The 13,492-nt window shown below is 49.6% G+C and overlaps 2 protein-coding genes across 2 annotated transcripts; both read right to left on the bottom strand.

Annotated features, from left to right (window-relative positions):
* Positions 1-5,646: 5,646 nt before the first annotated feature.
* On the bottom strand, positions 5,647-7,866 carry LOC109735619 (uncharacterized). The gene has a single exon (XM_020294835.3). It carries the CDS (start codon positions 7,864-7,866, stop codon positions 5,647-5,649), a length of 2,220 nt encoding a protein of 739 aa, XP_020150424.1.
* Positions 7,867-11,279: 3,413 nt separating this feature from the next.
* Positions 11,280-13,253, bottom strand: LOC109735609 (uncharacterized). The gene has a single exon (XM_020294825.1). The coding sequence runs from the start codon at positions 13,251-13,253 to the stop codon at positions 11,280-11,282; it is 1,974 nt and encodes a 657-aa protein (XP_020150414.1).
* Positions 13,254-13,492: the final 239 nt, after the last annotated feature.

A 13,492-nucleotide genomic window follows, 5' to 3' on the forward strand; every position in this document is an offset into this window, starting at 1 on the left:
AGTAGCATGATTCCCACCTACCTTCTTCAGGCTCCTGGCCAGGCGAAGGCCTTGCAGCAGCAGCGGCGGCGGCGTGTATGTGTAGTTTTTTTACAGTAGTAGTTTCAGTGTATATGTAGATGAGAGCAGCAATGTGAGGCTAGAGCGAAAAAATGGAGTCCCCAAGAGCAACCCCCTGGTGGTATTTATAGGAGGGGCAGCGCATGGATTAGCTTAGAGACGTGCCCACCTTCTAGAGATCGTGCTGATCGTGGGGGTCGTGGGAGCGTGCTGCGTTTTCCTTTCTTTGGCTTATTTCCTTTAATCCTAAATGAGTCAACCACATAGCTTGACTAGCAATTCCAATATGTATATGCTTTTTCTAGAACACAGTACAGATGCAAGCGTTCATATACACACGCATACACTCATCCCTATAAACGCACACACGCACATCCTACCCCTGTGAGCATCTCCAAAAGATTGAACCGGCATATCATGTTAAAATTTACGAAGTCACTGTAGGCACTTCGTCGTCGACGGAAACGTCTCCTCCCACTGAATACGCATCGCCGGAAATCCAGAAATAAATGCGAGCATACATGGTTAAGAGCAAGGTTAATACTAGTAAAGCCTGTTGCCGGCTATATAGCAGCGCCATGTCATCTATAGCCTGTATTTGAAAAACCTTGTATTGTAGAATGGCTGTAGTATTAGCTATACATTTAATGCATGCATGCGTGCAGAGGCAAAGGAAAGTCAAAGGATTGGCTGGGAGGAGCTAAATGCCGGCCATAGCTCTCGCATAGGCTGCATACAGGCTCCATTCCCTCGTTTCCTGTGCTATCGCTCGGCTACTGATGAAGCGCCGGCTTGGTTCTCTCTTCTCACTTCTCTCTCCTCCAGCTATAATTTTGCTGACGCGGAAGATGCTCTAGCCTGCTGACTAGTCTCTATTGTACTTGCTCTAAGACTATCCACAGTGGGAGTAACATAGGTAGTAACATCACACATATTTAAATAAAATAGATGATGTGGCAAGCAATAAATGAAGAAAGAAATGAAAGCGGTAACATAGGTAGTTACTAGTAGTATGAGTAACATCACACATATAAGATAAGATGAGTCTATAGCCTAATAAATGAAGTGTTGCATGTTACCACACGTATGTTACTATCCATTATAGAGGTAGTAACATAGACTAACCCATTGTGGCTAGTCTAACCATGCGGGCTGAGCTTTGCTTTTCTTTAATTCTAATGAATGTGTGGGCCTGTGCACGCATGCAGCACGGGCTAGTCCTTAACTAGCTGTTAACAGCTCATTAAACTTATATATGGTGTGGGTGCACGCATTAATTATTTTCTACATGCAACTGAAAATCTAGCATCGTATCTGATTTGAGATGAATATGCTGATAAAATACAACGCGTATATATTTCATTAGCGTGATACATTTTTTATGCATTGCGATGATATTTTACATTATCGACGTGATAAAGCTGACATTTAGAATATGATCGATATTTTGGCAATATTAGTGCCCTCGTGACCATTTTAAGTTTGCATCGGCCAACTGTCGCCACTGGTGGCGTGTGTGCGTACGAATTATAACTTTAATGGGATAAATGAATTTTGCAGCTATAGGCGGTTCTTTATTTATTTATTTATTTATTTTGCAATTGCTATTTGCCACAGTTATTTCCTCAAGCTATTTGGCAACTCGCTATTTCTATTTTATAATTTGACTTTATCATATTTTGATAATAAATATCGCTTTGTATTTTACTTCGGCGAAATTTCGTGTCAACACAGCCCATATGGAAAAACCAAGCCGCCTTTCATTCCCTGCGTAAATAGCAGTACTATAGCTTTTATTTTTGAAAAACGTTTGCGTACCCGAATATGGCCGGACACGATTTTTGTACCAAGGAGCGTCCGAAGGCAGCAACGCCATGCCCACTGATATGCTGCAAACCTAAGCTATGAGCTGCCTGTCCAGATGTTGGGAACGGCAAACACAGATGTTACATGCAGCCATGAGGTTTGTTGGAAGCGGCAGGGGGAGATGCTGGAACCATTGTCGCTGGAAGCTGCACACCTTGCTTGGGGGAAGTTGGAACTAGTGTTGTTGAAAGCTACAACCGTCTGCTGGAATTGCTCGAATCAGCAGGTAAAAAAGCTGGAACCGACTACTACCGGAGATGCATTCACAAGCAATGGTGCAACGGCAGCGACCTTTTTGCTACAACCGTCATCCTTTTTTGCTACTATTGGTGAGGGAATTTGCAACATCCGGCATGGCGAGCTGCATGGTGCTACGACCCGATAGGTGTTTTTCTTTTGCTGGAACCGGCTACTAGCGGAGGTGCAACAACGGGGTGCGGATGCTGGAACTGTCGTCTAGGAAAGTTGGAAGTGGAACCAGCATCAACAAAAGCTACATCCGCCTTTATTGTGGGTGAAGCAGTGGAGTCCAGGAGATGACGGCAAGGGAGGCATCAGACGGATGCCACCCTTGCATCGAGCGTTGTCGGCGAGGACGACGGGGTTGTGCAACCCGTTGCTGCAACCATGGGACCGCGCACTGCAACCTCGCTGGCCGGTGCTAGGGACGCCGCTGCCGTTGAAGCGTCCATGGCCAGGAGATGCAAGACGAGGCGGCCATGGCGAGGGACGCGAACGGCGAGGTTGCAAGCAGACCAACCACGACGGGGGGCGTGTCCAAGGCTGGATGCGGGGCGATCGACGGCGGCGCTCGCCATCACGTGTTCTGAGAGAGAAAGCCGACACGAGGGAAAGGGTATGAAACACAGGGGCTCACACGCACATCGAATGGCTCTAGCTTGCTGCATTGGATAGCTTGGTCGGCACCGGCCCAACTATTGGACCGGCGCGCCTGCGCCTAGCACTGGCCTTTATTTTTCCTTTTTCTAGTTCAGCGCGGGCTCGCATCCAGGTTAACTCGTTTCCTAGTAGGCACGTAAATCTATTTCTTACACTGTAGGGCAATCTCCCCAAAGCAATTTTTATTAATTAAATTAAACAAACAGATACAAGGCTTGAGCTAAGCACAAAAGAAGAAGAGAAAAAAAAGAAGGAAACAACAGAAGAAGAAAGAAAGAAAAACCAAGATTACAATCGTAGAAGCCCGTAAATCTTTACCAAATAATAAAAAACCGACTGCTTCTATTCGTCTGTCATCGCATGTTTTGCAGAGAAGTCCTTGCACTTCCGTGAAACCAACCCACTGTCCGATTTAAGTGAAAACAACAAAATATTTCGTGTTTTGTAGAAAACCCCTTGAGGTTTCGATTAATCAAACCATGGTTATTTTAAGTGAGAATAGAAAACATTTTTCTTTGTGCGGAAAAACCCTTCAGATTTTGGTTAATAAACCTGCTGTTCGTCTAGAAATAACTCTTTTTATATAGATTCAAATGTTGTTTAATATTCACATCTTTTAACCGTAACTCCAATTTTAACATCTTATATATGAAAATTGATTAGAAAATATGTAGAATATGAATATGATGTTATTGTTACCCGTTAATTATTTTTAAATGATGCTTAGGGACAGATTCAAATGCTTCAAAAAATATTCATTTCTTTTAAACCCTAACTCCAATTTTAAAATGTTATATATGAAAATTGATTAAATGCGTACAATCTGAATATGATGTTATTTCACATGTTAATAATTTTTTAAATGTTGTTTAGGATGCAACATTAATCAGTAGTGCATGACTCATCTTTCTTTCGTACCGGTGCCGATTCAAATAGAAAAGGAACAACTCGGCAAAAACAAATTGGAGACGAACGAAACCATCTATGACTATGCATGTCCGTCAACAAGAGTGGGAAGAAGGATAAATGGCAAGACTGATGAGATGCTATGTTGAAATGAAGGACGTGGACCTATTGGGGTCTTGAGTCATGGTTATTGTGTTAGGAGAGTGCGGTATTTTTTTCCCGTTGCAACGCACGGGCTTTTTTGCTAGTATTATGTTAATTGACCGTAGGTGTAGCATTATTGGAGGGAGGGCCCTTCGCGCGTTCGAGCGTAACTGCCTCGAATGCCACCATTCCCCTGCGAGGAGCCCATAGAACGCATGATTATTTCCTCTCATGCACAACGAAAGACACATTCCCTCCCTGTTACCATCCATTAAATTAATGTTTGTGTAACATAAATTTTTAATTAAATTGCAAAAAATCTTATATTTAGTTACCAACTTTCAAGCCACCTGGATTTAGCGACAGAACCGAACGACCCGTGCAATGTACGATCCGCAACGCACGGCTCCGCTTCTCTCATTTATGTGTATAGTATGGTAATATATGCACCGCAGACCTGATAAACTCATGCACAAACACTGTGGGAACTTTTTATATGGAAAAAAATTGTTGAAAACATACTCCCATAATTTACACGTAAATAGCATAGTAATTTACATACTGCAAAGCTAATAACTCACAAACACCATGGTAAATTTTTAACTGGGGATACTTTTTGTTGGCAACTTTTGTGTAAATATCATGATAATATATGCACCGCGGGCTTGATAACATGATAATATACGCAAACAGAGTAGATAACTCATGTCCAAACACCATGTTAAATTTTGACATGGAGGGAAACGTTGTTGGAAAATATAATCCCGGTAGCTTCTGTGTAAATGACATGGCTATATATGCACAAGAGAGCTGATAACTCACGTACAAACATAGCGTTAACTTTTTGACCTAGGTTATCTTTTTGGAGAAACACCTCCCGGGAACTCATGTGCAAATAACATGATAATATACGCACAACAAAGCTGATAACTTACTTAGTCCGGGCGTGATAACTTTTTGACCCAGAAAAAGTCATTGTAACATACCAACATGAGATATAGTTTTGAAGGTTTCATCGCGATAGATTTTGTTTGTTTGTGAAAATGGATTTTGAATTGGACAGATGGTTCGAGCTACAAAACATTTTAAATTCAAAATAGGCATAATTTAGGATGACATTATTATTTTTGTATTGTATGCATGCATGTGCATGTGGGAAGAAAGTTCAAGAGACCATTTTATGCCCCGATAATTTCTGTGTAAACCGCATGGTAAATTATCCACAACAGATATGATAACTTACGTAGCACATGCATGATAATTTTGTATCTAAAAAAGTCGTCGAAACATATCAAAATGGGATCTAATTTCAAAGGTCTCACCACGACATTATTTTAATGTGAAAATGATTTTACAACCGACCAACGATTTGAGCTACAAAATACTTTCAATTTTAATTTTCGATGAAATCTTGTTGACATCATCAATTTTGTTTGTATACGCATACATGTTTAAAACAGAATGAGAGATAAGTTGTGCATGCAATAGTACGCAGTGAGCTTGCACGGTAGTGATTCTTCGAGCACTTGGGCTGGAGTCGTCCGATAATCATGCTTAAAAAGCGTAACGTTCGGCCGTTAGCATTGTTCTTTATTTAGTTACAAAGGTAGTAATAGAGTTAACGATCAGGTTTAAACTAGGCCGGACTTGAGACAAGAAAAGGCTTGAATTAACTTAAAACAGAGAAAGTAGAACGAAAGCGCGTTGCATCTTTCTTTTCACCAAGCGACTGAACTACTCTACACGCTACACGGCTAGAGCATTTCTCGATCAGGTCCTTGGTGCCGACGGCGTCCGCTCCAAGATTCCGGCGTGGGAGAGCAGCGCCCATAGCTGCGTCATTAACTCTCCGCCCGCACCGAGCATCTCAGCGTGGATGTCCACGTTGTCCGACGGGGCGAGGAACAGTATGAACTCGGCCCAGAACTCGGCCAGCACCTTCCACCGCCGCCCTTCGTCCGGCACGGACGCCATGAGCTGCCCGCCGAGCACCGCCGCCTTCTCTATGATGCTGCTGCTGCCGGCTCTCTCGTACAGGCTGCCACCCTCCAAGTAATTCTCCTCCTTGCACTGTATCTTATCTAGCCGGTCCAGGATATCGGCCTTGGTCCGACAGCCGTCGAGGTGGACCCGAGCCTGCCGCACCGCCGTGTCGAAGATCTGCTCGGCGTTGTAGCTCGGGTCCGGTAGCATCTCCGGTACGAAGGCCACCAGGTAGGCGCAGTAGTTGGACAGCTTCCTCGCCACGAGCCTGTGGTCGTCGACAGTATCACCACCACGGCCGCTAATCCACTTGAAGCGAGTGGTGACGACGTGCCACACCAGGATCTGGTCGGTGACCTTGGGTAACCTGCACGCCCATGCCAGCTGCTGCGACAGGCCGTGCCTCTGCACGGTGGCGACGCCATTGGTGAGCTCGCCGCGGCTGGCCTTGAGCGAGGCGAGGACGGCTCGCTTCACCTGCTGAGGCAGAGCCTTTCTGCTGCCTTTCTTCTGGCCCTGCCGCCGTGGTTCGACCAGGTAGAGCGTGATCCACGACCGCACGTTCCACGGCCGGTGGTCGTACCAGTGCAGGAGCACGTACTGGCCGATCTTCTGCTCCCAGTAGGTCGTCTCCGGCGGAGTGATGTTCTGTTTCCAGCACCAGAGGTGGCCGTACCGGTGCTTGGTCCAGGGCCGGTCGTCGCGCACGCAGCGGTACACGGTCATGACGTACCGCCAGCTGTTGGAGAAGGCGGCCAGCGCCTGGCAGACCTCGAGCCCCGCCGTGATCACCACGAGCACCACCGTGACGGAGCGGTCCAGGTCCTTCACGCCGACGTGAGGACGGCTGTACCCGGGGCCAAGAGTGCCGACGAAGGCCGTCCACATGGTGAGGCTGAGCATGACGACGGCGATGAAGATGTAGGTCCTGACCCCCACCGGGAGGATGTTCCTGGTGTAGAAGAAGTCGTACAGGAAGGCGAGCTCCGCTTCGACGACCCGGAAGGCGGCGTCAGGGCCGGTGACGGCGTGGTGGATGAGGCCGGTCAGGACCAGGTCCAGCGACTTGGGCGAGCCGGCTTCCGCGGGGATGTACCCGAAGAACCGCCGCTTCAGCAGCTTGAACAGGGAGAAGGCCAGGCAGAAGTCCTTGGCCATGTCCTTCTCGGCGTCGCTGTATGCCTGGCGATCGATCCACCGGTAAACTTGATCGATCGTCACGACCCCCTTCACCTTGGCGGGGGCGGGGGCGGAGCTCGTCGTCGCCGTCAGTATCGAGCTCGTCGTCCTCGTCAGCGCCGAGCTGGTCGCCGTCGTCATGAGTATCTCGTCCTGGGAAGAACGGGGTTGGTGGCTCAGCTGCCGCTGGATGGCCTCCTCGCCGTGGAAGAGGTACTTGTACCCCTTCATGGTGGCGGGATCATGCGGCAGCTGGTCGGCGGCGAGGAAGTCCTCGACGTCCATGTACTCGGCGACGACCTTGACGGACGGGTCGGGGAGGCTGGACCGGACCATCTCGACGATCTTGGCGGCCGTCTTGAGCACGCTGAGGCTCCAGAAGGCCCAGATGGCCGCCCGGTAGCTGGTGTTGGCGCCGATGGCCTTGAGGATGAGCCAGAGCACGAGCGCCGTCTGGAGGGCGTGCTGCAGCAGCAGCTTCTTGCGCTGGTCGACGTCGCGGCGGCTGTGCACGGGCGCCGCGTACGCGCTGGCCTGGATGAGCAGCAGCGCGGACGCCCAGAGCACGAAGGTCTGGCCATGGAAGGGGCCTTCCTGGATGATGCCGACGGCGTAGGTGACCACCACGTAGGAGAGCGAGTAAGCGATCCACATGACGCCGCGGAGCACCCGGTCGCTGCTCCGGCGCTGGGTCGAGCCGTACAGCACCAGCGACGACAGCACCAGCGCGCTCGCCAGCACCACCACCTCCAGCCGCAGCAGCCGCTCTTCCACCGTGCCGAAGGTCTCCGTGATGCCGCCGCACCTCGCCCCATTGCCGGCCTCCATGAATCAACCTGCATGCGTGCACTAGCTAGCTCAGGTACGCAAACTAATTAACTCGAGTCCTTTTTTATCATCATCAATCGTGGAATGGAACTTGGAAAGATAGATGGTGTGGTGATTTGATACAAACACGAGAAGTATCTATGACAAGTCAGATTGATGGAGAGAACAAGCATAAATAAAGCAAACTTAATTCTTTGTGCATGACGGAAGGCAAGAATCTTCGAGTCTCGCGTAGGAGAACTCCTCCGAACGAACAGATTCTTCAAGCCATGTCTCAAATCCAAATTTCTAATACAGCTATACGCATTTTTTATTTCGATTTGAATTTTTTTATGTTCAGTAGACACATGACTTGTGAACTTAAAAAATGAATATTTTGAAACATTTAAATTGATTTTCTTTAAATGGAAGCATGACAGCATGTGAGGGATGGTATCGCTGGATTTTCTCCGCTAGGCCTCGAGTCATTTTCCTAGTTGTCCACGCATCTATTGCACAGAGTGGAGAAATCAGGAAAAATAATACACCATTAAGGTCACTCTCGTAAATTGATCAATGTTCTCGCATATTGATATTGTTGATTATGTGCTATCTCCACGCCTGATAGGTAAAACTTTATTATTTTTGTTATAATCCTTTTTAACAGTTGATGATGATGAGCCACTAGGAAAACAATTATTGTTATATCATATAGTAGAGTTGTTCTCTAACATTATCGTGAGCAAATGGTTCATATAAGCCTCAAAATTGATTGAGTATGAGTGCATTGTTTTAGAAAAAAGGCTCGGCCGAGCCCAAGTAGGGCTCGAACCTAACCCGGCTTTGAATTAACAAAGCCATCAACCGGCCAGGAGATTAGAATCGACACCTTACAGAGGAAAAACAAAATAAACAGCGAAAGATACAAAGAGTTGTGCCAACATCTAATAGGCTCCATCCACACTACAAGCAAAGATCTAATAAGACTAAGGCACTAAGCAGCTTGAAGACGAAGAAGCCCTCCAACCTGAGCAAGCCAGCAACAACAGAACCATGTCGACATGAAGCACTCAGCAGGTGCAAAGGCAACCTTGTCTGCTCCAAGGGCTCTAGCTGACACGGAGACAACCTCCTCCATCTTCGAAGAGAGCACCCTGCCCCCTCGCCCTGGCACGAAGGGCGCCGATCCGTCAAGAGATGAAGACGCTCACCCGAGAGCTAAGGAGTGAACCAGCGCCGTAGCCCCTGGAAGCCAAAACAGTTCACCAGCAATAGCAAGACAAGCGCAATGAAAATTAGCTTCGGCCCTGTCGAGAGACTTGCACACGAGGAGATGCAATGGCAAGGCAGGACGACTGAGGGTCAAGCAACAGTGGAAGGAGGGTGCCGAAACAGAGCTCATTGATACACCTAGTCTGCAGGGACAAGCGCCGAGCTCGTATGGAGCTACCAAAAGAGCAGATAGGAGTAACTGCAGAGACACCGTCCGTCAAACTCCGACCACGCCACCATCCACCACCAGAGAACCAGACGGCACAACCACCCCAAGCTCACCAAAGACGGCACCCCCAAGAAGGTGACGACGCGAGCGGCGCCGCTGCAGCCCGATCCGGAAGGGATCTAGGCTTTCGCCCGGTACACGAGTAGGGGGGAGAGGAGGGGAAAAGGGACAACCTTGACGACGTCAACAAGAAGGGAACGGCGTCCAAGGACGTCGCCGCCGTCGTGGCCAACCAGCCGGCCTCGGATTTCTCCGGTGTCCCTACCCACCTCCAGCCACCAAGCAGGAACAACCCCGGTAGCCGGAGACCACCACAGGCCAGATCCAGCAGGGGCGCCGTGGAAGTCTGAGGATGGAACCTTCAAATCGGAAAAGGGCACCACGAGGGGGGGCCCGCACCACCGCCACCACCTGCCGCCACCTCGCCGCCCCCGCGGCCAAGGAGGACGGCCAGCACCGCCGGCCACCGCGCGCTGAAGCAGAAGCCGGCCCACCAGCCATGGCCGCCGCCATGGAAGCAGAGCACCTCGGGGGAGGCCTAGGCTGCTAGATCCTCGCCGCCACCTTCCTCGGTAGCCGCGCGGCGCACCGGCGGCTCCTCTGGTGGCGACGAGGCGGAGAGGAAGGGGAGGGGAGGCCGGCGGCGGCGGCTAGGGTTGGCCGCCCGAGTCGCCCCTGTTGGAGCGACGCGGGGGCGAGGACTTTCATTCTTTCACTTGCTTTCACTATTGAGTGCATATTGAATAGTATGAGTGCATTTTGATTACAAATGTAGGACCCCGCCACCATCTTTGAGGTACAACTCTGACATGTAAGGAAGATCAAGCAAATAACACTTTAATAAAGAGAATATAAAGATAAAAATAGCACTTGAGTTCAAGAAGGGTAACAAAAAAACAAAACAAGCCATCTTTCCAAAAACCACATGAACGGAAGAAAGCTAGCATCTCAATGTCCCTCGAGGTTTAAGCTCTATCAATGTTTATTTGGTTGCACTGTAGAAAAAAAATGATTCTTTTCCAGTTACAAGCAGGCAAAACATTTCTAGGAAATATACTAAATACCTCTCCGGTGAGATATTGAGATGCTATAAGATGAGATATAATTTGGTCTCATTCACCTTTTATAGCCATTGGATGTGATGCTATAAGATGCGTGTGTGCTGACATAGGTTGTATTTGTTCTTTGTTTTTCAGGTGAATGAGACCAAATTATATCTCATTTAGATGAGTTCTAGGTACTCCCATATTTCAATGATACAAATAATTATAAAATTCGTTTTAGAAAATCGCATGAAAGCAAATCTGTTTTATCTGATTGTAATATTAGTCCAGATGTGCATTGCATGTGCACGCTTACTAATTATTAATAATATTCCAATTGTAATGCAGCAAGGTATGCTAGAATAATAATTTTTTCCTACAAAATTAATGTCAGCTTCTGCATTCCTTGTGATTTCTTTCGACATAGCTTGTGCTTTATGCCCACGTCCTGATTTCTTCTTTCAACTTATGTTTTATGTTGCAATTTGCACCTGTATGGTTCAACATATGAGAAGTTTTAGTGAAGTATTCCCAATAGGATCACCCTGCGGTGCAGCAAAGCGCACAAAATACTTCTTTTATTAATTGAAAGCCGGTTGAGGCTTGCATGTTCTCTATTTTCTTTCCATGAGATTGCAATTGCAACGTGGGAAAAAACAAATGATTCTTTTTAAGAGAGTTGAGTCAATGATAAAAATCTCTTATACCACTTAAAAAAGAATAGTGTTCCTTTTCCTGCCACCAAAACACTTTGTCAACCGGTTCTTGCCGCCACCATCACGTCTCTTAACTGATTTTTTGTCGTCCAACCGGTTTCTTAGTCCCACCGTGCCCGCAGTTTTAGTCTTTCAGACGAGCATATGACAAATGTTTCCAAGCTACGACTCCGATCAGGTCGACGGTGCCGACGACGTGGCAACAGACGGACGCTCCAGGATGCCGGCATTGTTGAGCAGCGCCCACAGCTGCGTCATGAACTCGCCGCCGGCACCGAGCATCTCGGCGTGGATGTCCACGTTGTCCGACGGCGCGAGGAACAGTATGAACTCGGCCCAGAACTCGGCCAGCACCTTCCATCGCCGTCCTTCGTCGGGCACGGACGCCATGAGCTGCCCGTCAAGCACCGCGGCCTTCTCTATGATGCTGCTGCTGCCGGCTCTGCCGTATAGGCCGCCGTCCTCCAGGTAACTCTCCTCCTTGCTCTGTATCTCATCTAGTTTGGCAAGTATGTCCGGCATGGTCCGGCAGCCAACGAGATGTTTTCGCGCCTGCTTCACCGCCATGTCGAACATCTTCTCGGCGTTGTAGCTCGGGTCCGGCAGCATCTCCGGCACGAAGGCCACCAAGTAGGCGCAGTAGTTGGACAGCTTCCTCGCCACGAGCCTGTGGTTGTCCACTCCGTCGTCAATAGCATCACCACCACTAACCCAGTCGAAGCGGGTGGTGGCCACGTGCCAGACCAGGATCTGGTCGGTGACCTTGGGTAACATGCACGCCCATGTCAGTTGTTGCGACAGGCCATGCCTCTGCACGGTGGCGACGCCATTGGTGAGCTCGCCGCGGCTGGCCTTGAGCGAGACGAGCACGGCTTGCCTGACCTGCCGAGGCAGAGCCTGTCTTCGGTCTCTCTTCTGGCCCCGCCTCAGTGGTTTCACGATCTCGAGTGTTAGCCACGACAGCACATTCCACGGCCGGTGGTCGTACCATTGAAGGAGCACATACTGGCCGGTCATCTGCTCCCAGTTCCAGTACATTGTCTCCGGCGGCGTAATGCTCTCCTTCCACCAGAGTTGGCGCCGTGGACGTTTCGACCAGGGCCGATTGTCGCGTACGCAACGGTACACAGTCTCAATGTACCTCCAGTTGTCGTACAAACGGGCCACCGCCTGACACAGCTCGAGGGCAGCGATGATGAGGACGATCACCACCGTGACGGCGCGGTCGAGGTTTCTTACGCCGATGACCATACGGCTGTAGCCGGGGCCGAGCGTGCCGAAGAACGTCGCCCACATGCTCAGGCCTAGCACAAGGACGGCAGTAAAGATGTGGGTCCTGGCTCCCGTCAGAACGATGTTCCTGGTGTAGAAGAAGTCGTAGAGGAAGGTGAGCTCTGCCTCGACGACGCGGAAGGCGGCGTCGGGGCTGGTGTCGACCCGACGGATGTGGTCAGTGACGGCCTGATGGATGAGGCCGGTCAAGACGAGGTCCAGCGACTTGCGCGAGCGGGCCTCCGCCGGATTGTACCCGTAGAACCGCCGCTTCAGCAGCTTGAACAGCGAGAAGGCCAGGCAGATGTCCTTGGCCATGTCTTTCTCGACGTCGCTGTATCCCTGTTCATCGATCCACCGGTAAACTTGATCGATCGTGATGACCTCCTTGGCGGAGGTGGAGCTCATCATCGTTAGTATCTCGTCGTGGCTGCCGCTCATCAGCTGGATGGTTTCCTCACCGTGGAAGAGATACTTGTAGCCCGTCATGTTCCTTGGATCGGTCGGCATCTGGTCGCCGGCGAGGACCTCCTCGACGCCCATGTACTCGGCAACCACCTCGGCGGATGGACGGAAGGGACGTGCCTTGAACACCTCGACGATCTTGACGGCCGTCTTGAGCACGTTGAGGCTCCAGAACGCCCAGGTGGCCGCCCGGTAGCTGGCGTTGTGGCCCAAGCTGTTGACGACAAGCCAGAGCACGAGGCCGGTCTGAAGGACGTGGTGGAGCAGCCGCGCCTTGAGCTGGTCCATGTCACGGCTGGGCGCCGCGTACGCGCTCGCCTGGAGCAGGAGTAGCGCGGTCACCCATAGACTGAATGTGTCGCTATGGAAGAAGCTCCTCTCCTGGACGAGGCCGACGGCATAGGCGACCATACCGTACCACAGCGAGTACGCCCCCCATATGACGCTGCGGAGAGAGTGGGTATCCTATGCCATATTGAAGGATCAAAAGGATTGGGCTGCAAGATAGGCACCTCGTGATCTGTTGTTACATGTTGATGATATCAAATCCATACACCAGCCAGATGCTCCAAAAGTCCATAGGCGTGAGATCAATGTAAGTTGAAGAAAAAAAATTAATATTCAATTGGTCTTGAACTCAAGACTCTTGG

This window comes from Aegilops tauschii, chromosome 5 (genome assembly GCF_002575655.3).
Source record: "Aegilops tauschii subsp. strangulata cultivar AL8/78 chromosome 5, Aet v6.0, whole genome shotgun sequence".
Classification (NCBI taxonomy): domain Eukaryota; kingdom Viridiplantae; phylum Streptophyta; class Magnoliopsida; order Poales; family Poaceae; genus Aegilops; species Aegilops tauschii.

Excerpts from the sequence above, each read along its gene's own strand:
- LOC109735619 (XM_020294835.3), bottom strand. The coding sequence starts at position 7,866 with ATGGAGGCCGGCAATGGGGCGAGGTGCGGCGGCATCACGGAGACCTTC.
- LOC109735609 (XM_020294825.1), bottom strand. The coding sequence starts at position 13,253 with ATGGTCGCCTATGCCGTCGGCCTCGTCCAGGAGAGGAGCTTCTTCCAT.